The sequence below is a fragment of the Dermacentor andersoni genome, chromosome 5 (assembly GCF_023375885.2).
Source record: "Dermacentor andersoni chromosome 5, qqDerAnde1_hic_scaffold, whole genome shotgun sequence".
Classification (NCBI taxonomy): domain Eukaryota; kingdom Metazoa; phylum Arthropoda; class Arachnida; order Ixodida; family Ixodidae; genus Dermacentor; species Dermacentor andersoni.
The window spans coordinates 157,681,679-157,706,831 of record NC_092818.1 but is presented as its reverse complement, the minus strand read 5'-3'; the positions used below and the strand labels follow the sequence as shown (position 1 = coordinate 157,706,831).

The following is a 25,153-nucleotide window of genomic DNA, read 5'->3' as shown; positions in this document are numbered from 1 at the left end:
TATGTACGCCTACACGGCAGTGTGCAGGGAATGTGACGAAAGGGAAGAAATACCTTAGAGGAAGGCAGACAGAATAAAACAGCTATAATAAAACAGCGCGAAGGACTCAAGGCGCATAGATACACACAGGCTCTGTTGTTTCCTTTTCTGTTCATGTATTTCGCGCTACTTTACTGCTTTACGTTCCCCTTCCTAATGTTATAGCGGCTATAACAAGCATGTTGCCGGTACCATAGATTGCCCAACTCACAAGCCGAACTTTCCCGTCACCGTGGCTGCCTGGACAGAAAGTGAGTGAGCGTTAGTTCTACAATCGTACCAGGCACCTTGGTTAAGCGCGTTCGTGAACACGCGGAAGCGTGTCTTGGCTAACCTCGGCGTATAGCGACCGTACTACACAGATACCTTTTTGGGATCCACTGGGTTCGCCTACATGCACTTGCTTAACCCGGGAGGTGCTGCACCGCATTGCTCATTCGAAACTGTGCAGACTTCGAACAAGAAGAGTTCGCGTAATAGAGCACGCTTCGCGCAAAATGTGCGTTGTTCTTCTCTCACAATCACAAAACTATCACTAAATCAGTTCGAGGGGCGTGCAGAGCGAATCACTTTTCACTGCGTTGTGCCTGAGCTACGTTGCTTTAGCTTGTAATGCGTTTGCGGAATATCTGGTTGCCGGTGAGGTGTGCGGCAGCAGTCGGCTAGTACTACGTAACACATACTACGTATCCAGCTAGTACTACGAGCACATTCTACGTAACTGCTTGTGTTGATAGCGACGTAATCGTTAACGTGCAGTATTAATATTTTCCTTCGATAATAACACTGACGCCACACAATAATTTATCAAGCACATGGTAGTTGGACAGAACTTCACAAGCTGTCGCTACGAGCTCTATCTTATACTATCCTTCTGCTGCAAGACGTTTGTGGACTAGCGAAATCTCTGTTGCCAGAAAAGCACCAGGCAGAGGAAACGGGGGTTCGCGCAAGAAGCTTCCCTTCTTAATGACCTGTTCGCCCTGTCAGTGTGATTTACCGACTCGCTCAGTAATCCGCCTTTTTGACACGTTTTGATTAAGTCATGTTAATCTTGGAATTAATCGTGCAATCACATGCTCCTGACGTGTTGCCCTTGCGTTACTCTGAGGAAGAGTTGCGATTATAGCTTTAAAAGTACAATTGAAAATCAGCGTTGGCTGTTTTAAGAGATGCGCGAATCACGTGACCTGTCTTGCCGTTTGTTGCATGCCCGTGGTCAGCACCGTCCGCAATAACTGCCGTTCTGCAGGTCGCAGATTTCTCTCCTTTTCATCTCTTTTATAGAGCGTTTGATGGTCCGACCAAGCGTAAAGTTCGAAAGGCTTGAACGTAAAACCTGTATGCTTTGCGCCAGTGTATGTTTTCGTTCGATGCGCTTGTCGAGGGGGCAAGTAAGCCGAGGTTGCCTGGATATCTGATCTATTGTTAAGACGGCATCGTTTCGGATGGCAGCGAAATTGGGCCGGTCGCCGACACTTGCACGAGACCTCAGGCCTGGCGCTTGGAAGGTTGTGTGCCGACGTGCTGCCAGAAGAAAATGGATCGAACCCATCCGTGATATTTCGGCGGAATCCGAGGTTTTCGAACGGGCGCTCTTTTGTCTGGCCGCGGCAGCGGTCTTTTCTCGCGTGTAGGTTTTCGGGGCCACGTGAGCCTCCACTGGCAGCAGCGGCGGCATAGCAGTTCATCGGGGCGTCCCCCGGTCCTTTTGACGGGGCATCGCCACGTGGGCCGCGTATCCCGCGTGGCGTGCGCGGTAGCCGGCGCGTCTCTGCGGCATTCCTCGCCCTCGCCTCCTCCTCCGGATTCGCGGCCGAACCGGGCGGCAGCCCCAGCCGGGCCGGCTGCGGGCGTCCAAGTCGCGGCGGCGAGAGCGGGCCGCGCTGTCCTATTTCGGCCCCGCGAGGGTTCTCTCTCGCGAGGCGGCCCGGCCGACCCATATGCCGCTAGCGCCGCTCCCCGTCGCGCCGCGTGCGTGCCGTGCTCCTGCCGCTCCTGCTGCTGCGGTTGTCGCCGCAGCCGCTTCTTCTTCTTCTTCTGCTGCTGCTGCTGCTTCTCGTCTTCGTCGGGCTGCTCGGATCCCCCCTACGCCAGCTGCGGCGACTGGCTCTTCGCACCCGGGCCGCCGTGTTCGTCCGTAGGCAGGCGCTCGCCTCTGCCGCCCCCGGAGGGTCCCGTTCGTGCGAGAAAGCCGCGGCGGCGTGTGGGAAGCGGCAGCCGCCGCGTCTGTCGCCCCGCGCGTCGTCGCCTGCCGAGGCGCTGCTGCCACCGTGGGCGTGTCTAGCGGCAGCACCGTACCGTCTCAGATTTTAAACATTCCGGACCGCTTCTCCGTTCGCGATCCTCTCGTGTTCCTGCCGTTGCTCGACTCGGAAGAAGACGTCTGGCGGTGCGGGGCTTGGCGGGTCCCCCCCGTTGTGTGGGCCGCAGCGCCCTGGCCGCCCTCCTCTCCCTCGAGGCTCCACCGCTGTGCTCGCAGCAGGGGTGCTCGCGCTTCTAGAGCTCTCCCCAGTTGAGCGCGTGTGATCGCGGAGTGACATCGCCTGCTCGCTTCGGTGACGACAGTCGTGCCGGAAAGTGCCTCGGTCGCCGGACATTTCTCTGCGCCGAGGCGGTCGATTGCGCGTCGAGTGACCACACCGAACTGTGACCTCCCGTTTCCAAGTGTAGAAAAAGGATGCTCTCCCACGTCGTTTTGGAATTGCGCAATCTCGCGGATTGCCGAAGGGGAGGGTATCTCGCGATCGTCGTCGGTGCGTGGTCGTGCTGCTGCGCTGCGTGCCTCTGCGGCCTGCGGGATTGATCGCCCTCGAGGGTGCATTCGTCTCCGCCATCGATCTCCGGCGTATTTCCCACCTCGTGGGTAGGCAGGTGCATTGTGGGCCCATCGCTCGTGTACCGAGCAGCGACATAACCTCGCCCATTGTCAGTTTCGTCCGGGTCTTCGATATCTATTCGCGGGCCCGCAAGTGGGATCCGTCGCTTGAGCCATGCTTAGTTCTTTTATTTATCTTGTCTAGGTCGCGTTCCACGCTTACGCATTATTCGCGAATGCCATCCGTGCGATTTCGTTCGCTTAGTTCTTGTAGTTACTGCGGTCTCGAGTCGGCAGCGAGATATCGTCGTCGCCCACTCTTGTCTATCCTGAAGCCTGGCTTTATAAGTACATCATCAGCAGACGTACTTGGAGTACGCTCTCTCGTTATGATTATTCCGTGATGTAAATGTGCTCAGCTTTCACGATTGGCTGTACTAACTAGTTCAGCCTCCTTCAGTTCGTTGCTGTGAATGAATTCGCAGAACTCAGTTGCTAAGTAGAAAAAAAGAAAGAAAGAAATGAAGGAAGCAAGAGGAGAAATAAATTAGTTCCGCGTTTGTTTATACGCACGTTCGCGAGAGCTGCCTCTCGAGGCGCGCGCATCGTTGTTGTTCAGAAGCGGCTTGTCAAAAGAGCACAGACGTTCGTGAGGACTGCTTCCCGCGGTGCCCACTTCGTTGTGATTCGGAGACGGATTGCCAAGAAGCGACGGTTGTGCAACGGCGGACGGAGGCCGACGATCACGCCGCTCGCTTCCTCCCCCATCAGTGATGGGCTCTGCACTGACGCGGTGCAGCGTTTGTGGATGAAGACACCACGGGATATGCCTTTCGCTCTCGGTGAGTCATTCCCGTGTGCATGACCGCGCGGACATCTGACACCGTTATGTCAGTTTGCCTGGGGCCTCGAGAGAGTTTGGCCCCACTGCGACGCAGCCGAAGTCTCTTCCTTTTTCTTCTACGGGCGCTTGAATTTGTTATTGCAGTTGGAGGAGAAAGGGCAAGACGCGGCGTACGGGCACGTGTTGAGTAGCTGCGAGCTTTTATGAAAATGACGGCGTGCTCTTTTTATTTTTGCTCTTTTCATTACGGTCACTAAAAAGAAGTGTGCGGAAGAACACAACTAATTTGTTAGCGCGAACAATTTGTTTCGTTTCCTGCTTAGAAATGACTCGTTAATTCTAGGATAGCCATATTATGCTCGGTATCTCTAAGGCAACATCATAAATAAAAGATTATCATCTCTGTAGAGTGTGCATCAATTCGAGGGCATGCCGGTTTGTCACTTTAGGCCTCCATTGAGCCTTGGTTCGCGTAGCCAGTGTTCGTTCTGCAGAAATAAAATTCGTTATATCCTTTCTTGTACCGACATCATGTACTGAAGTTTAAAAGGAGCATGTGGAGTTTTCTTCAAGATTGTTGTTTGTTGACAAAAAGAAAAGAAAAAACGGTTGTTAGCGCCATGCCTCTTGTTATTGTTATCGCTCTTCCCGCTTCACCCCCACCCTTTTCTTTTTCTTCTTAGTTTCAAGGTAGAAGTGCGAGGTAATTAGCCTGCTGATGTGAAAGCCTGTTGTGGATTATCCATTAGGCAGTAAATGCACAGCTGTCAATACATACAGCCGAGGTCAATGCGCTCTAACTCGAAAAATCAGTGAGCATATCAGTTAGAAAAATTAGAGCAAATGATGTAGCCCGCTCAAATAAAACCCGCTCCTCCTGCGCTGTTTTGTCATTCGCAGCTAAACCCATCGCATTCTCTCTTTCTCTCTCTCCTTACCTTTCCACACGAATGGTTGACAAGTAACTTCATCCGAATTCTCGAGCCGCCTTTGCACCCTCCTGTCCTGTCCGACTGTCGTGTAAACACGTCAACGTATTGTGCAGTGTCGACTGACAAGGCATGAATACCAAGCTTTGGCTTGACTTTCTTTTACACGCGCACTCCATGCACAGGTTCACAGAGCCACGTGACGGCTCAACTTATATCCATTTTGAAAATTTCCTTTTTTTTCCCTTTTTTTTACCCTTCAGGCAAGAATGTTGTGCGTCAGTGTTGTGTGGGCTCTGCGTTCACGCGTGTTTTGTCCTTTGAAAACGGTGCTGGTTATTCGCGGATGTCACAGGTGTTGTTCGCAGGTGGACCTTTTGCCACCAGTCTAGCAGAGCTTGAGGGCTTTTGTTTTGGTTATTGTGAGATTGCTCTATCATGGCTCGAAGTATTCGTGACAAAAAAATAAAAAAAATTATGGGCTTCGTTCCTTGTATAGATCCTTCTGAACTAAGCGTAACAGCGCAAACAACTAAGACGAGCCACAAAAAGAAAGACAGGACACACACTGGCGCTGTCTTAGTTGTTTGCGCTGTTACGTTTAGTTCAGAAGTATGTACCAACTAGGCCCAAAAGAAGTGTTATTGTATAGATCCGCCTCAAAGTTTCAACTTTGCCTTCAACCTCGACTTTATTTTTCTCAGTTCTGTATACGTGTTAGGGTAATATTCATTCCCATTTCACATATATTTACGTAAAGTATAATTCATTTCATGTTGTTTATCAGCGTTATGTTCCGTGGACGAGAAACACGATGAACGTAGCTTAATATTGTACCCTACTAAACACATTGGACTATTTCAAAAATGTTAGCGACCTCGGGTACCAAAATTGGGATCCTCGCTGCTGGCTGCGCGATTGGAATGCAAGTGTCTCCCGGCGTGACAGCGTGTTCGCTTGCCGAGTTACGCGACTTTCTCTCGTCGATGACTTACTTCATCCCATCCCGTTTGGCCGTTCACAGTGCCGCATATCGATGAAACCCATTAGCTGCAAAAGTAAGTCTGTTGCCGGACAAGGTTATTATATTTTTTTTTTAACCAACAAGCTATCGTACACCGACTACATTTCTCTCTGCAGTTGTCACCTGCGAATGCAGCCGGCGTTCTTGGCATGTGGGGTGCGAGCGCACGTCGTGGACCCCGTTGAGGCCAATCTGAAAGACGTCGCTGTCACCACACAAAAAGTTGCGCAGCATAAGTTTCTGCGCGATTCGCCACTGAGAATATTTCCAAGCGTAACACCACGCTCTTTGCTGACGCCGCCCGACAGGTTATAGGGGCCCCGCGAGATGTCTAACATTGATGTCTATTAGTTCACCGACGCGTTGTACAAGTCGTCTTGGTCGGCGAGCGCGCAGCAAGGCTCTTGAGTGCACGACAGTGTCACTTGCGTTACCTTTACGTTCCCTGTCGTTTTCCCGCCGTACGGATGCACCAATGTAAGCGTCATTCTCTTTGTCGTGTATGATTCGACTTTTATTCACCCTAGGCGCCCTCAGAAAAGTAACCAGGCGTTCTCCTTAGCGCCCGCGTTGCGCTGGCTTAGATGTCTCGGCGTCGTGCCAGCTGAACAGGTAAGCTCTCTCGAAAAGCATCGAATGCAGGGCTCTCTTAACGCCAGCCAGTGCGCACTCCTCGACCGCGGCGGTGCGTCGGCCAAATCTCCAGCCCGCCGCCGCATACGTGACAACCCTTCATTTCTCTGTTTTGCTTCTCGTCGACTCTCGCCCGCGCGTGCCGCCCGCGTCTGGCCCGTGGCCGCGCCGCCGCAGCGGCCGGAAGCCGCCGTCAAGGCACGTCCATTGTTCCAACTCGCCAGAGCGGCCCGCCGACACTGGCCCGCATTGTTCGCCGCAGCAACGCTCGGCCGGCATGTGGTCTCTCGCGGAGTGCCGCCCGCCATCTTCTCCCCGCTCCATGACGTGGGGGGAGCAGAAAGGATAGCCCGTGCATCGCGCCGTTCCCGCTAAAGCCATTCAGCGCTGTTAAAAGCCAGGACTAACGCCTTTTAATCGGGGGGCGAGATTCCGCAATGTTGCGTCAAAGAACTGGCCGAGAATGGTAGACATCTTGGCCGTCATGCCGTTTGCAACCCCAGCCGCCCTCCCCCGCGATCGGCGTGGCCTACACTAGTGTCGCTGTCGCGCACTCTTCTGAGCCTTTACGACCAACTTCCATCTATTTATCAGCGCCCGACTGTCCTTAACTTCCGTAACGCTGCACGGTATTGTGTAGACGGAATGTATTCTGTCTGGAGATGAACAGCCGGGGTTCGCGGGCGCGTTGCTCTCTGCGTGTTCCGTCCCATAGTGGCTTCAACTCGTTCTGTGTCCGGGATGATGGTCGTGCTTCGTCTCGTGCAGCCAGCCACTGTGCGACGGTGTTTCTAAGCGGTCTTGTAGTACGCGAGGCGCGCCACAGCACGGAGAATGCAATCGCAGCCGAAGGTACTCCTAGGTGCATGACGGGACTTTCGTCAGAGTCGCTAGCTCACTAAAGCCATGCGCGAAAGTTGTCCTGAGAAGAAGACGTGCAGGTAACGGCTCGAAAGTCTCGCCGAGGCTGCGTTTCTCTCGTTGGCTTTCTGTCGCACTCTACTTGGTCGATACAGTTGCACATCTTCCGAGCTTCTTCGGATTTTCTTAATACCACTTCGTTTCCATGAAGCTCAATCATTTATTTGATTAGGCAAAAGACAAAAAATAATAAGAGAACGTTACTTGTCCTCACCTATGGCAGGAATGCAGCCGAGTGATTTACAAGCTTTCATTTTAGTTTTTAAGCGTATTAGCGTGTAAGCTAATACGCTTATACTAATAAACGTATTAGCTTAGCTTAGCTTAGCTAATAGCATACTTAGCTAATAAGCGTTTAAGCGTATTAAGCGTATTTTAGTTTTTAAGCGTTTTAGTTTTTAAACACTGCACACCGTCGACGTACTTAGGTAAACGATCAGGGCTGTCACGTGAAGGGAACCCTCATCCTCGGCCTTCTGCTTGAAGAGATTTACGTGTGCAAGAACGTTAGAACACCACATACCATACTGTGTCTGCGATGGTCCATAGAAGTATGCTTGTATTTTGTATCACATTCGGGCAGGCCAGCTTCCAAAGAGGGCATCGTGCATGCGTGCTTGGCCACGTGTTCGCTAGGCTGCCATTATACCCGAGCTACGTTTCCTCGATCCCGTGAGATCTGCTTGCGAGATTGCCCACGCACGTGCTGTGGAGCCAGCTTTACAAGTGCAGCTTGCAGGCGAAATCCACGCGATGTCGGGCAAACAGGCCGAACCCCTTCTGTCGCGCGTACGTGGTGGACCTCGGTAATGGCGGCGCCCTCCATCGAGACGTTGCGGCAGAGGGCCTTTTGTTCCTGCGACCGCGCTCGGCACCGCTGAACCAACAGCCGCGCCTAGCTCTCCGGCGGTTGGGTGACCCCGGAAGAATACTACGTGTCGGTCGGGATGCGGTGTAATGGCAGGGTTGGCTGAGATGGGTGCGTTCCGCGGCGCCCCGGTGGAGGGATCCCCCTGTTTGCGCTGCGCACTCTGCTCGTCCTCGTTGGTCCAGGTGTTCAGAGTGGGCTCGCGATATGATACACGCTGCCGGTTCCCGCCACAGCGTCGCGTGAGGTGCTGGCTTCTGTTGCGCGTTTGAGTGCCATGCGTGATCGTCGGACAGATGGTGCACCTCTTCGTAGCTCGGTAAAACGATGAATGCTCGCTGCCAGGTATACAGTTTCTTGCGGAGTATGGCGCAACGCTGCATTGTGAGGCCCTGCTCTTTGTCATGTCGCTGGATAGGTGATTCTCGTACCGTGAGCAGAAAGGGGGGTGCACGATCGAATGACTCGTAGCCTGTGCTGTAAGGCCGTCGAATCTCTGCATGTTAAGAGTCCACCTATGTCGCGGTCTCCTCGCGTCGTGCTTCCCCGAGCAGTTTCTTTTGCTGAAATCATGTGTCACTGGAAGGTGCACCTTTATATCGCATACCGGATCATTGATGGCGGTAATTTTTTTACGTGCTCGAATAGCAGCTTGTGTTTTGACAGCAATAGTGTTTTGGCAGTTGGCTAGCTATATTCAACCGGGCAGCAATATCGATGTCCTCCCCCCTCCTATGCAGCAAATAACTTCAATATTCGTGCAGTGCGACGAAATCAACATATTCTGTGTGTCAATACTAGAGACTATAGAGGGTTCTTGCCAGACATACGAAAAGCACTGGCGTATATACGCTATAGAATGATCAGTCTAAAATCCGCATAAAAATCTATGAAGAGCTTTTGGGGTGCGTACGCACGCTAACTTAAGCATTTGCATTGCAGGCTTTGCTTGGCTTTCTTAGTTATATCGTAACAACATGCCTCCCCCACTTCCCCCCCCTACCCTCGCCCGTCCCCCCCCCCCCCCACACACACACACTCTCGAGCGTTGCTCTTCTATTTGTAATCCTTCCGTTCAAATGGGCAAGCGTGCCTTGTTCCCATTCCTGATTGGCCGACTCAACCCCTGCCTTTCGCCGCACTGCCCTGACTGCGTGGAGTTGGTAGGCAAGACGGAGCACCGCGGGCGATTATACTTGCTTCCGCACGTCTATCTGATGACCGAGGTTGACGGCGTGTCCTAACGTTAAGCTTTAGCCTAATGCAAGAGGAGCTGAGCGCGCCGATAGCTCATTTAAGTATATATTGTCGTCTCAACGGGAGGCAGGAAGTAATGTCGACTTGATCGATGAAACGCGGACATGGCTCTTCTTGTATATACACACACTTGCGCAGCTCGGGCTGGCGCGATATCTTTCTTCATCTCAGACTGACACGCGCGTGCTTGTTTTCCTAGCGTGTCTGCCCCGAACGCATTTGTACGAATGAGCGATGTTTCCAGTGCCCGCGCTTCCGCGTGCCGCGCGAGCATTGTGGGGAAACATCTCTCGCCGGCGGAACGGGTTTGTTTAGGGAAATGGACGCGTATCGGCTCGGGAAAGGGAGCCGGACCAGCGTCGGTGCGGCGTGCATACCGCTACCCTTGTCTCACTAGAATGATGCAGCGTTCAGCAACCGCCCGAGCACACCGCCTAGTGTGCTCGGGCGGTTACTATAGCGCGTGGCAAGATGCATTCACGACTATACACGGGTGTAGTGCGCCTATACGTATTACTGCCGCAGTCCTTAGGTGACGTTGACTCGGTTGGACGTGTTTAGCGTGTGTAAATTAAGTATCCACCGGAGAACCGCCAACGTTGGCGAGCAATATGCCCTGCATTTGTTGGCTCGCCTTATGCGTCAGTTGTAATAAATTCATTAAATTTGGGGGTTATGAGGGACGTCGTAATGGAGAGCTCCAGATTCATTGTAACCACCCGGATTAATGTGCAGCTAGACCTAAGTATACGAACATCTTGGCATTTCGCCCTTATCGACATGTGGTTGCCGCGGACGGTAATCGAACGCACGGCCTAATTACCCAAGAGCATAACTGTAGCGTACTCTCAAGAGGAAGCTTTAGCTCAGGGCCAACTCCTACGCCGCCTATTCAGATACATTTAAAACGCAGAAATAGTTTTATAAGAAAACCCCTGGACCGATTTGAGAAAGAAACAAATTCTAGTGGATGTATAGGAAGCGAAATTTTGGATGTGCAATTTTTAACGAAATTTTCTGAAAATTGATGTTAAAAACAAAACAAAAAATAGAAGCACGAATTTTATAAATCTGTAAACTGCATTTTGTTAGAACATATTGGCGGACAATATTAATGTGTTATATTACAGCTTACGTGGTTGTGTTGCAATGTTTACAAAGGAATGTCGTCTTTAAGTAATGTTCAATCAGTCGTTCATTTAGCTAGTGTTTCTCTTTGTGCGCTCGTGGCCCACACTCACTGCACGGTTTTCGTGAGACATGATGCGGATTGCCGTGTGGGACGCGCCCCGTTCAATCTTGATTATCTGCCGGCGTGCATCGCCGCTCTCCTCGTATTTGCCTCCTGTCGATTCCGATCGACACGTTAACCCGCACGCCCACCGCGCCAGTTATCCGACAGGAGTCTCGACGGCCCTGCGCCAAGAGCCAGGAGTGGGGTGCACAAAATAACTTTTGTCAAGCCGAGGAGTTCTTTATTTTGCTGTCGTTTACCGCCGCCATTTTCAGCAGTCCTTCGCTCACTGCCGGGATTATAGCTGGCGCCGGTTCTTATCTTACAAACCGTTCCCTTCAGATCGTACGCGAACGGCTTTCTAACGACCGGCTTACCGTTGGCCGAACCGCTGAGGCGTGACCGGCCGTCGGCCATGTCATGCCGAGTACTCCGGCTCTCATCATAAGCACTAAGGCTAAATTGTATCGCATTGGTCTCGGTCTGTGCTTGGGAGGGAGGCCAGCTGGGTGTACGGAGTGCTGATGGCTGCTCCATTTCTGAAGCTATGGGTCGTATTTTGTAGAAATACACTCGATTTTTTCATTTTATGTTTCTTGTCAACCGTGGCTCTGAGTGGCTAATCCCGTTGACTAAGACTGCACGGCGACGTCTGAGCCAGGGCACAAGGACAATAAGAATGGAGAATAAAAATGGATCGCTACAAAATACTGCCCCTGCGGTACGTGTGCAGGAGCGGGACGCTCGAACAAGAGTTATCCTGACACCTTAGTGCGAAAGCGATTTTATGAGACTACAATGTGCCTCATAATTGTCATTGCCATCATATAGGTGCAGTGATCACTGTAATCATTAAAGGAGGGCACTCTAGCAGTATAATCCTTGGTTGATGGCCTATGGAAACATTAAATCAGCGATGCGTTGAAGTGCTATAAGAAACGTTAACGTTGCTGTACTAGAACATTAGTATGAACTACGTAAGTATTATGGGTCCAGCGTCTTCTCTCACAACGTTTCGCGTGGCCTATAGGGCGTACAAAATTGCGCTTTCCACGACCCTAAATTCGCGTTTTGTGATGCGCTGTGCCAACTCCCTATTAAAATTTGAAGCCTCCAGTCCAAGGCGTCGTTCCAAGCAATACGTATGCACCTTGCACCGTCCAGAGGGCGTTGCGACGTTGTGGTTTATCAAGCCCAGTATTGCCGACACCATCTGCTGGGCACGCGAAGAAGGTCAGACTATAGATCGTTTTAGATGAGGGGGACGCTATAGGGCTAGCGTCCCCCTCATCTAAAACTCTCTATAGTCTGACCTTCTTCGCGTCCCCGTAATCTAAACATCTCTATTAAAATGGTCCGCGTTCATCAAAATCAAAAGCTCGGGAAGGTTCGCGCTTCTAACTTCGATCGCGAGAATGGCGAGTGCTGCGGTGCATGCGTGCTTGGTCATTGTCATATCTCGGACACTCTTGCCTCGTGATAAGCGATCCTTCGGATGCACTATATATGCCGCGGTGAACGTTGCTATCGCATCCCTCCCATTTTCGCTTCCACCGCTGGCTAAGCTCTATGTTCTGGTGCTGCTGTAAACTGCGGAATGCTTAATTCAGAGCAGGGTGCCTATACAGTCGGCCGCGAAAGTTTACGATGCACTGAATTTTCGAAAAAGCTGAATTTCCGCGAATCCAAGTGGCACACTGCCTCGAATTAAAAGTTCCGCTCTGTAGTATAGTTTCGGCGATCTACGTAGTGGTCCATTAAATTAGACCGAGCAGCAATACACATTTGTCGTGGAACCCAGTTCCCGTAAAGTTTCGTGTCCGTCTGTATATGCATGCATGGTAGCACCATTTTCTCGTGTTTTCGCGTGGAGCTCCCATGCCATCCAGTGCCCTGCGTTGAAGCCCGTTAGGTGTCATGAAACAAATGGAGATTCTCCCTCTCACGACTTTTTAACTCAGCCCTATGGCTGGCGCTCCCCTCCTGCGTGCGGAGTTGTTGTTCGAGTGTGCGCAGCCACCCACGCGCATAGAGGTCGTGACACCACCTCGTTTGGGAGGCGTTCGAAACGACAACCGTTGTGTTGTGCAGCTGGCGGTCGCTCGGTTCCGCACAGCGCCTGGCACGCACTGGGGCCGCTTTTGTTTGCCGACTGCGCGGCCGCACTTTTGTTCAGCGCTCCCGCCTTCTTCGTTACTTTAACGCGGAAGCGTGTTATGGCTATATACGTCTCCCGAACTTCTTGCAGAAACGGTGCGAATCGAAACTGTGTCACCGCTGTAACACGTTTGAGCAGTTCGGTTTAAACTTCACACGGTTGAATTACATCGTGTGTACTGGTAAGTACTCATCGGGAGCTTAACTTCAACATCCGCCTGTTGTTGATTCCGCAATCGAATTATCCCGCACCTAATTTCTTTCTTTCAGTGTCCACTCATAAACCGCTGCGAAAATATGGATTGGCGATGAGCTTGACTCCCAAACTTGCACGGTGGGATGCCTCGGGGGAGGGCTCCGCACAAGCTCTACGTACTTGGGGTTTTCTTTAATGTGGAACCGAATGTTCGTGTACTCGCGCGTTTTCCGTATACCCTGACCCCTCCAGTCATGAGGCCCCCGCTGTCGAAAGTCGAACACGCGACCTCGTACTTGGTAGCATAACGCCATAGAGCTCTGCTTACCCACCGCCGCCAGTACGACAAGATATCGGGCTCTATGCAAATCTCGCATCCGTCAATATCGTAAAGGGTATAGCGCGTGGCTAGTTATTGAATGTTACAGTATTCGCATATAATTGTCAACAAGGCTAAGCTTCTGTACCGCGTGCTGCGTCATTCTATGGCAGCTCCTGCTGGTCTGTCTTGTTCTTTCCCCGGCAGAGTGCGGCCGAGGTTATGATGCGCATCTCTAAACAACTGTCAATATCGCGGTGTCAGCGCTGGTGTAAGACTAGGTCAACTTTGTTGCGGCTTCCGATTTCGGATCCGCACTCTTTTTTCTTTTCGGAATTTGCCTTTATTGTGCATATCACCTGCGTTCGGTTTCCGTTCGCGGCCGATATTATCGGCAATTGTATCACGTTTGGCGCTTTGGCATTTGGTTCCTCTGGTTGCGCGCCATTCGAACCGCCGAAGCCGTCATGTTGGCCCTCCGCGGGTGCTTTGACGAGCGGATGCGAATGCCGTTTCCCACCTTGCCTTGCGGGGGACGCGAGGCGCGCGTCGAAATCTCGCCCGCACGATCGCTCACGCTCCCGACGTGTCGGTCAAGGCGCGCGCCAGCTGCGCATTCGAGGTCAGGGCGAAAACTCGGTCCCGCGCGGCAGTCGGGCGCGGCGTTGGCCCACTGGAAATTAATCTCTCGTTCCTCCGGGGGTGGAGAGGGAGGTCGTCTTTCTTTTCTTACGCGCCGCCACCGCCTGACCTTCCTGGTTCAGTGGCTCGTGCGCCCCGATGTAGCAGCACCACCGTCCGTCCTTCTCTCTCGGCATCGCCTTGTGCTTCGGTGTTGTTCTCGGTCCTTCCTGTTTTGTGTGTGGGCGATTGAGGGGGAGGGGGAGGGGAGCAATTGAACGGTGGTGCCTTGCGGTTGAGCGTGCCGAGGAATTTTCGCAGGGTGCTAAGTCTGGTAGCGCGACTTGAAGCCTGCTACAGAGTTCTTCTTGATTCAGCTCCGCGTCGGGCTTGCTTAGTGTGGTTAGTGCCGCATTGAGCGAATGTGTTTCCTTTAGTGTACCGTAACACTACGGTACTATAGTCTTCACTGACCGTGAACATATGGGGCACGCGCATTGGCTGCATTACTGAGAAACGTATACTAAGACCTATTTAATTGTCGCGCGCGCGCACACACGCACGCACGCACGCACGCACGCACGCACACTTCATATACACTTTTTTCCACTTTGACATTCCTAATGCTAAAGCATTGCAAGACAGTGTACTACAGTAGTATTAGTGCGGGAACTAGCTAGTACCGCACCACCGACGCAGTGTTCGTTTTAATTCCCCAGGAATTTGTACATTGAGAGAGCGCTGCTGATCCAAAATGTTTATCAGCTTCACTGATAATGCATGCTTTCAACCGCCGCTCAAATGCATGCTTCCGCTGTTAAGCGCCGCGCCATCTCGTATACAATTAAGAATGATTAAATTCTGGGCTCTTACGTGCTAGAACCGCGATCTGATTATGAGGCACGCCGTCACGAGGGACTCCGAATTAATTTTGACCGACTGGGGTTTTTCAACGTGCACCTAAATTTAGGCACGCGAGCGTTCTTGCATTTCGCCACCAACGAAGTGCGGCCGCCGCGGCCGGGATCGAACCCGCGACCTCGAGCTTAGCAGCGCAGCGCCTATATTAGCCTCCAAGCTACCGCCCCGGTGCATGTTCTGTTCGTCATTTCTTCTCTCGCTGGGGAAGGAGCTTGCTGCCACTCGGTCGACAGTCATTCCAAGTGCGAAATCCTCGCGAGGTCATCTGTAACGGCCCGCGCTTTCGCGAGACCACCGGTTGCGCCGGCCGTAAAACCTCGCCGTGAGACGCGCAACCGCCCCGTAAATCCACGCTTACGTTATCAGTTGCGCGCACGTGATCGGAAGAGTACGAGCTTCGCTGCTCGTTATATCCGTGCCAGCCGCCGCTTGGTCACATGGTATCCTACTGGCACCCTTCTTCCTGTAATATGTATTCACCTGAGCCGTTCTTGGGCGGCGCCGACGATATAACTGTCGGCTGCGGACTCCGCGTAGCAAATCGGAAGTTACGTATCGCGAGGGTATCGCCGCATGAGAGCGCCTGCTTTGTGTGTGGTGCGCGTGCCGTGCTCGTTTAACATTCCGAGTTGTTTCGGCTGCAGCTTCTTGTTTTCTTTGCGCGCCTCGCGCCTTGAATGCTTTATTCACCGTACCGCGCGCAGTCGATCGTCGTCGGCCGCTCCCTTCCCGGCACGCCGCCTCCTTTCAGCTTGGCGCGTGGCAATGCTAACCGCCTTGGGTGTGCGCGTTCGAAACGCACGCGACGAGCAGCCGACGCTGTGGCCTGTTCTTCTTAAGCGGTAATTACGGCCGCGCGTCTCAACGTGCGCCCGTATGAGTCTGTCGGAAGGGGTACGTATATTATAGATGTGTTGCAGTGGTCGGCCGGGTATTGTAGGAAAACGCCGAGTATTTATAGCGCAGATGAGCGAACCAATATAGCCAGCTCGCCACGTAGCAAAGAAAAAAACAGTGAGGTTACACTCGTGTCGGCACAGTCATTCCACTTCGCACGTGTGATCAGTCTGTCATGATTTATGTTTGTTTGTACTTATAGGATTATTCTGCGACATGTGGTTCTGGCACCGGTTTGTGTTCTCTCCCCCCCTCTCTCTCTCTTGTTAACCTTTGAAGGAACAGGGAGAGTTTGGGTGGCCGGATTGTGAGCGAAATTGACTGCTAATTTGGTCGTCCTCGTGGCGTTGAGTTGGAGCCGTATGCTCTTGACCGTGATCGCTATGTGTTTGATTGCGCCGGGACATTACTGTTGTGGCTTGTACTTGTTCGAAATCGTGCGCACGAACAGCTCTCCGCGCTGAAGGTTTGACGGTTACAAACAAGTCGGAGACAGAGTTCGTTAACTGTTTACCTAGAGTCGGCGTACTTGGTGCGTCACTAACATTACGCGTACCAGTTTGCCACACCGTCTGTAGCCGAGCAACAGTTAATTGGGCTACTTTCCTCTCGAATACAGCACTGAAAGCTCACTTCTTACAGTTCTTACAGTGCACTGTGCAAGGTTGAGAGATGGCACACTGCGTATATGCGCACGTGTTTGCCCATGGAATTTGCAAACTGCTGGCTCATTGGGAACTGAAACCCACTGTCTGACAATGGCTTGCGGCAAGCCAAAGGGAGCGAGTATGTTCCGGAGTCAAGCTATAATGCGACGTCCATTGCCGATCGTCGAACGGAGGTAACCACACTTTCTGCGAGAATCGACGAACGAATATTACTAACTGGTGGTTGGTCTCGAAGCAGGCAGAGGCGGCAAAGGCAGTGAACTTTATTCAGGTCCTGAGGACCTGAATAAAGTTCCCCCTTATGAGGGAGGAGCAGTCGCTGGCCGTTTCCACATTGGGACGGGCAGGCCGTGCTAGAAAACAACTAGCTATAGAAGCATCAAAGCTATTTTTTCTTCCATGGCAGACGAAAGTTGCAGACTACACGCGAAGTTGCGCGAAGTGATCGCTTTTAATGACGGATGGGTCGATGAATGAGCATGCCGCTTGGAATGGTGCAATGAATAGTGCCATCATGCGGACAAACGTACGCAGACTAGATGGATGTGGGCGAAAGCGGCGGAGATGACCGCGGCGCGGTGGTGAAAGAAATGTGAACGACCTGGACGCGCGCGGAATAGATTTTCCGTCCGATTTGGCCTTTCCGCCAACTTACCACTTCCCAAGTATGAATGTAGCCTTAGGCGCCCGTCCCTGCCGCGAGCGTCGGCATTGTCCCTCGTAAGCGACAGAACGAACACAGCGAAGGATGGAAGCGAACGCGGAGCGCAGCGCGAGATGAAAGGCGGCGATAGGGAAGAGAGCGCGAGGAGCAAAGCGGAGGAGGAGGGTGCAGCGGAACCATGAAGCGGAAAGCGGAAGCTGAGGGCCGACATGAAAGTCGACATTCCATGAAAGGTTGCTAGTAACATACAGGCCAAAATATTTATAGGAGCTAACAACCGGCAGGGTAGTACAGTTAATAGAATATGGGAATACATCGCAAGAGGTAGAGCTAGAGGAGAGGCGCATACTTTTGCATTTAGTTGTGTTAAGCTGCATTAGCCATTTGTTGCACTAGCTGGATACGCTATCCACGTCGTCCTGTTGCTTACCGGAATTACTACGGTTAGTTATTTTGCGATAGATGACACAATCGTTCGCGAACAACCTATTGGTTGAATTATAGATACAGTCAGGAAGGTCCTTAATCTATAGATGAGAAAAAAAGCAAGGAACCGAGTACCTGGCCTTGTGGTACACCGGATGTTACGGAACAAGGTCCGGACGAAAATTCGTTAGCGGTAGCGGTTACATACTGGGTCCTGTTAAAGAGGAAATCCTTTAGCCATGCAGATACCTTGGGGTCAATATTAAGAAGGGAAAGTTTAAAGATCAGTAAATCGTGAGAAACAGAGTCGAAAGCTCGCGAGAAGTCCAGAAATAAGCAGTCGCTGTCAATTTTCTGATCCGCATTGTTGAACAAATCGTTCGTAAAAGAAAGGAGCTGCGTTTCACAGGAAAAGAAATTTCAAAAGCCCTGCTGCGCGTTGTTAAAGAAAGAGTTGGTCTCGAGAAAATTAATAAGATGTGACTAAATTATATGCTGCAACATTTTACTTGGGATGAATGTTAAGGAAATTGGACGGTAATTATTAGCGGAATGGACGTCACCTGATTTATGAACCGGAACCACCTTTCCCACCTTCCAGTCTTTGGGCAGGGCAGAAAGCTGTAAAGACTGGTAAAAAATCTTCGACAAAATAATAGATGAAAATAATTCAGTGCATTTTAGAATTTTTTAGTTTATGGAGTAAGGGCCGCAAGACGAAGAAATTTTTACATTGCTGATAAGTTTGCCAACGCCCACCCAGTCAAAAAAAGATGGAATCCATAGGCGGTAAATTTGCGTGTGATAAAAGTGGCAGTTGCAAGCGACTGCTGAAAAAATGAGGACAAGGTGTCGTTCAAGATATGACAGCACTCGTGAGGCAAAACAGGCACGTCAGACGGAACTAACTGCATGACATTCTATTTAGTAGCAGTGACAACGGACCAAAACTTTCGAGGGTTAGAAACCAGAAAGGATGGAAGAGTATTGCTCAGAAAAGTTTGTTTGGCATTGGCTAACGCCGAACAAAATTCATCGGCAATGTGGCGATAATGGGACCAGTCATCAGGATGATTTGCAACTTTATAATTTGTGCGGCGAAACACCCGCTTTTTCTAGTTGCGCATGCGTTTTAGCGAATTATTAGACCACGCTGAACGGGAATCAAAAGGTACCCTTGTTTTAGGCACGTAGCGATGAACTAAAGACAAGTTTGTTCTTATAGAGAAACAAGTTTTCGTCTATATATACAGTTCCTTGGGAGAAGTGCACGAAGTAGTTTCCAATGAAAGCCTCAAACTCGGCAGTTACTGAAGAAACATCGGCTCTGTTGTAATCTAGTATAAATTTCGGGCTCTTCTTACTGCTAACATGCGCCTTATAGATTGAAGTGGATCATTAAATGGTCGCTTATCGCTTGCAGGAACGTTAGGGGAGAAACCAAGTTGGGTGCAGTGGTAAGAATAAGGTCGAATGTGTTGGCTAATGATGAAGGAGCCACCATCTAATGATGAAAGGGGCCACCATCAAATGCTACGGAACAACGACGGCGACCTTGGATTTGCAGGTTGCTATCCTGCCGCTTATTCCATACCATCGGGTTTCGGAGAAACTGCGGATCGTTGCGATAGCATGTGCGTGGTATCGTAACGGATTCGGCGATTGTGATTTGCTGCTGGAAATTATTCGGATTCCCTAGGCGAGACGACGATATTAAAGGCGGAGGCTTTTCGAGCAGTGGGACAGAGGAGAGGGTCCTGATGTGATCTCGGACGTTTAACTTGCTCCTGCATAGAGTGGGCTTCCGTAACTGAAGCCGTGTAACTAAGTCAGTAAACCCCTTTTCCTTCATTCCTACTTCTGGACGTATTCGCCGATGGTCTTGGTGGATTCCTTGGCCTAACGCCACCCTAAGCTGCAACAAGCTCCGACCGCCTCCGAAACGTTGGAGCGGGGCTATTTCCAGGCGTGCGAGATTTGGCTCGTATGGCCGTGGTCTGGGGAATTGCACCCGTGGGAGTATTGCTCGGCGCCGCGCGCGGCTTTTATTGCCGTCCAATATGAGAGCTGAAAAGGTGCTTTTGCTTAACGGGCAGTTATTGCCGTTATCGCATTGCCGTCACACTGAGTAGTAGCGGGGAAAAGTCACAGGGCCGTTAGCGGTGCCTGATAAGTTGTTTGCTTCGAATTTCGGCTGCTGCAATTCCCATCATACAAATATATACGCGAACGTATCAAAGAGGCACCCTGGTGGCACAGCTGCGAGGTTTCCGGCCCATCGAAATTGTACTAGGGTGCTATTGTAATTCCTCCGCATTTATGAATTCGTCGTCGCTCAGCTCTGATTGGTCTAGAGGTCTGCTGTGGTCTCTCTGGTTGGCTCAAAACGCCGCCATTGCAGTATTTGACAATACGGCGAAATTATACTACTGTGATGCACGGACAGCGTTGACAGCCTCAATACCCCATGCATGGCCGTTCCCGTGCGCATCGCGCGTTTCTCGTTACGCTAATGTTTCGGTTCCATTTAACTCGCAGCGAATGCTATACTGATAGCGGGCTTCTTGCGTCAGTGGAACATGAGCGGACGTGTGTCATTGAGCGCTTCGACCGACGCTAACTCAGTACTACGCACGATGGTAGTGGCGGGTTTCCCCGCCCGCGAGTCACGCGTTCTCCTATATAGATCTGCCATGTCGTGCTTGCATGGACGGCGACGGAGACGACGTTCGTGGTCGCCGCGCTCATGCTGCGTGGTGTTTCCTCCACGAGTGGCCATGTGCAGTTTACGGCCAGATGGCTTTCGCGGCGCGTGGTGCCGAACCACGACGACGCAGCCACACGCAGCTGTTGCGGAATCGACGCTTCCGTGAACTTCTTGCTCTCTCTCTCTCTCTCTGAGCACCCCTCCCCATTTTCTTATGTTTCTTTCCCCCTTTGAAAAGCGATCACCGGACGGACGGTCAGCAGCGTGTTGTGTTGTCTGGGGCCCCTTGCGTCGGTCAAAGGTGCTGCGCGCTGATGGAGACTTCCGCCACGGAAATGGGCGTCTTCTTTTTCCATCATTTCCTCGCTTTCTCCAACCTCTCGCTTTCCCATCAGACTCCTCCTTTTATTTCTTCTTCTTTTTTCTTTGTCTTCATCGTATCCTCCATTCTTTCCTTTTACGAAGCTGGCACGCGGAAGAGTGGACGTTGACATTACTGAGATAGCGAGCGGCTCTGATTAAACTTTCCGTGAACCGCATGGCGAGAAAATTAAATTGCTTCAACCGTTCCCGTCGCGTTACTCCGTTACTTCTTTCTCTTCCGGTTTCTTTTTTACATTAAATCGACAACAGAAGTTTCTATTTTTTTCCTTTTATCTCCGACAGTGTTACCGCGTTCGCCGACTTGTGTCCATGGGATTCTCTGTATATATAGCCGACTTTCTCGGCGAAGGAAACCCTATATGTACACGCACGAATGGGAACGGAAAGGAAAGCGATTCTGACGCGCCGCCTCCAACTGTGTATATACGTATACGGTGCCATTCGTGGAAACAATCCCGTAGGGGGTGCGCCTTATAGCTTGACACCGAAATAGCCGAATTTCCTTCATCGCCTACACGCTATATATTTTCCGCGCGCTTAGTTTTTTCCCCGACCTGCGGCGGCCTCCCGTCTTCTCGTCTCGTATACTTGCGTTCTCGATTTGTACGGCGCTCCTTCGGAGGTGTGCGCCGAAGCTATGCCGGAGCAGCAGACTGCTCCTTCGTGGGGCCACCCGAGCGCTGGAGCCTTGTTGCGCGTGGCATCCGTCAAGACTATAGAGGGCCGTGTTTGAGTAGGGCACGAAAATAACGTGCCTCATATGCGCCGCATAACGCGGCCGACGCATCCGACACTATAGACTGACTATATGAAGGGGGGCGGGCTACATTGGCAGGGATGTTTATCGCAACTTGCCAGCACGCGAGGAATTCGGTTCCCTCTTCTGTATACGCCTGTGCACGTATAGCCTGCAGCTTTCGGTGCCGGTCGAGGCATTCGAACGATGCGGGCAGCGTCTGTAGTTCTTTCTGCTGTTCACGCCGTTCGAAAAGCTTGTTGATCTTACGCTGAATCCCTTGATCGGCTCACGAACTGTGCGCCTTTCTCTGGACTCTGCGTGCTGTGGGAGCATGCAAGGCCGCAAACAGTTTGTCTTCGGCTTGTCGATTAGCGGCCTATGCATTCCGCTTTTACGTCGAAGCGGCGTCTCCGGGGGATATGCGAAATTTCGTAAGCAGGCTTTCACACTCGGCTAGCTTGCCCTAACCATGATGGTCGCGTTCCAGCTAAAGTCGCACTGTTTAGCCTAAGGCGCGTTTTCAGAGCTTGTATTGTGCGAGTGAGGGAAGGCGACAGGAATGGTGTCAACAGCCCGCATTTTGTCACCTTATAATTAAGATTGTAACCCGATGTCCGCCATCGTGGTTAGGCATAACTTGGCGTGCAGAGAAGCACACTTGCAGAATTTCGCATATCCCCTATTGTCTGCGCCTCTCGCTTGATGCTCTGTTGCCTTGCCAGCCTTGCTCGCCTCCTCCGCAAACAAACAAGCACATCGACATAAGAACAAACAAACAAAATGCACTTTATTTTTTTCATCGACCGATACACTGCCGAACCTGTCGCATTTTTTACGTTATTCGATCTATAATTACCACTCGCTTGTTCAGCTTCAACCATTTCAGTCGGTTTAACTGGTAGGGCTTTCACGAGTCGCAGTGTTCGCTTCGTCGTCCGCCATTCTGCATGTCACCGGCGAATACATGCCCCAGCTATAATGTAGCCCTGCTTTCTCGCATAAGAGCCGATACCAGCATGCTAAGAACATCACCAGCAGAAACAACAGTGTACCATTTGCGTATAAATCTGATGTTCCGATTATCGGAATGCAGGAAAAAATAAGGCAGATCTAATGAGTTGGAATCTGCATACAGCGAAGATTTGTGTGAGTACATAAAGAGTCGAAACGCGCGTTTGTGTTTTTCTGGCTCTTTTTTTTTCTTCCCCCCGCACCGCCGCTGCCGCGGATGCGAGCGCCATCTGGTGGTGATGCAAGGAACCCAGCGACAGTGACGTCGCGCGCGTTCTCCGCTGTATAAAGAGTCGAAACATGAGTTTGTGTTTTTCTGTTTTTTAATATCCTTCGCATGGCCGCCGCCGCGAATGCGCGGAGGCGAGCGCCATCTGTTGGTAGTAAAGGAACCCAGCGATGGTGACGTCGCGCGCGTCCTCCGCTGTGATTGGTTGGCCTATTCGGCTAGAGAACAGAAGCGCTGCACCCGCGGTCACAAAAACCCGGCGAGGTTCGCAAAAAACCTCGCTTTAAAAAAAATGCCGAGCTTGGAGTAAACACATAGCAAAGTTCTTGCGGCAGTCGCTTCCTGTTGCTTTCACTACTCTCGGGATGCCTCGCATGCAAGTACGTGCGCGTATATGGTCTCGCGATACGAGCTGCGCGCCCGCTGCGGCACCCTGCCCGAAATGGGACTGTGTATTTGCGTGTGCGCGGAGCTCCCGCACGGCCCTTGCTTTCGCAGGGCGAGCGCGGGAGGCCCGCAGTTATTCCTGGCTACTGCGACCGACGGGGAGCCTTCGACAGACTCCCCGTGCAGGTCGCCTGACATCTGCGCATGTATTCCTTGCGCCACCAGGAAATGGTGAAAGCACTCGAAGCGCTCAGTCGGCTGGTGCGTTTCGATCGAAGTGGCACAGCACATCGTCGCTTGTTGGCGACCGCGCAGGCGCTCGCGGTAGGATGGAAGACTTTACTGAGTGAACTCGCGTCCGTGAAACTGACGGGACCCTGCGGCGGTAAAGGTGGCAACTATAGTGGTTGTAACAGTAGACGTTTCCCGCCTTCGCTGCGCCTCATATTTGTGCCCAAAGTGTGGACGCATTCATACTTTTGATATGGGCCAGCGGAGAACTGGACAGCTGCAGGCAACAGGATGGATAGAAAACGTTTGCTTCTACATGACTCCATTGCATTTGTCTGGTAAAGCACAATTATGCACAGCCTTCGTAATTTCTTGAAGGGGAAAAAAAAAGCAGAGCGTATGCGAAACGAAACGCAATCTACAATATTCTCTTCATCGTCCGTCTCGCCTTTTTAACGCCTGCTTTACACCGCCGCCATTTTGCAACGCGAATCGACTTGAGATAAGCGCCACGCTTTGTGAAAAGAGGCCACTGAGGCGCTAAGAATCGTTCACGTCTTCGGCGTGCGCGAACATTGGCTGACGGATAAAAAGAAGCTGGCGGGCTTTTCCTTTCTCTGGAAAAAAGGAGCACATTCGCCCTAGCCATTACTGAAGCAATTTGCGCGTTGGCGAACGCGGCACCTGGACATTTCGCGCGACCCAGAAGGGAGGGACGGCCGCGCTAAGTGGGCAAGATAATCGCGCAGAGCGTGGATATATGCCGGTTAGCACTTGTGCTGACGTGGCAGACCCTTTCAACGCATGTATGCCGAGCTTGACTGAGCGGGGGAAGGGGATCGTGGAGCCGTAATGATGTAGTGTGCCTCGATGCCGGCGTCGTCGTACAACGTGTTGAGAGCCCTTGAACCGTACAAGCGCCGCCTCAGCGCCATATTCGGTCAGAGCACTAATAAATCGTGTTTTATGACTCGTGTGTAAGTGACGAAGCGTCGACGGGTTAAAACCTGGAATTAGCGCGGTGTAAACGCGTCTTTGATACTACGGAGAAGTTTGGCGTAGCGTTGATGTGCTGGCATTGACATATCCTGGAACACTGAGACGTACGCGAAAAACAGCAGCGCTAGTGGCGACATGTTATTTTGCACTGCCTTTCTGCAGTAGATATGCTAGTAGATTACCGGAACACATTCATGAATAGTTCATGCGTGTATTACAGCGTTAAGGCTAGGCTATGTTGACGCAAATTGTGGCGCTGCGATAGTTTATCCCAGGTTGTTGCCTGTCCAGTTGGGCCAGTTTGGCATGCCACCCAGTTTGGCATGCCACCTCCATTAATCAAGCGGTACCCAGGCTCACCAATGGGGCCCCGGGCGCTCATAAATCAGCGACTAAAACATGAAGTTCTGTGTTAGCATGCATTGTGACACTATTGCGCTCCGTCAATGTTTCCGCTGCGCCTCGTTCTTTTTTCCCGGCAGAAATGCAATTTCTTTGTTGTCACGCGATTGAACACCTGTTGCGGAACGCGTGCAGGTGCTGGTGCGCGACCTGCTGTCGGACTACCTGTGTCGCTTCTCGTGCCTGGTGGGCAACCTGGTGAGCTGCGGCTCGGTGCTCAACTGGCTCGAGCTCGACAACCGCGGCCACCGGCTACTGGTGACGGACGAGTCGGCCATCAACACGCCCGCCGTGGCCGCCGCCTACGTCACGCGCAGCTACGCAGCTCAGGCGCCTGATGAGATCTCCTTCCAGGTGCGTACAGTGGCCACACACGTTTGGGCTGTTTCACTCCGGGTTCTGGGCCGCGGGATCGCTTATCGCGCTCTGTAAGAGCGTGTGCGCTTTGCGTTGTGCTTTTATTCACACTTTTTAAGGCATATTCTATGTTCTAGATTGCATTTGACTCGCTGGTATCGGCGCGTTGTTCAGTGCAGGTCTGCAGAACATGGCGGCTAACTCTTCCAGATTGCGTGAAATCTACGCTGAATAACTTTTCTCTTTCGCATACGAGGTCTTATTTCTCCGA

At 51.7% G+C, this 25,153-nt stretch overlaps 1 protein-coding gene across 3 annotated transcripts in view; it reads left to right on the top strand.

Annotated features, from left to right (window-relative positions):
* The window catches only part of CdGAPr (GTPase-activating protein CdGAPr), a 269,494-nt gene that overhangs the window by 200,880 nt on the left and 43,461 nt on the right, over positions 1-25,153 (top strand). For all 3 annotated transcript variants that reach the window (XM_050178971.3, XM_050178972.3, XM_050178970.3), the window contains one exon: positions 24,661-24,879. In XM_050178971.3, the coding sequence (XP_050034928.2) occupies positions 24,661-24,879 (219 nt within the window). The remainder of the gene's footprint in view (positions 1-24,660; positions 24,880-25,153) is intronic.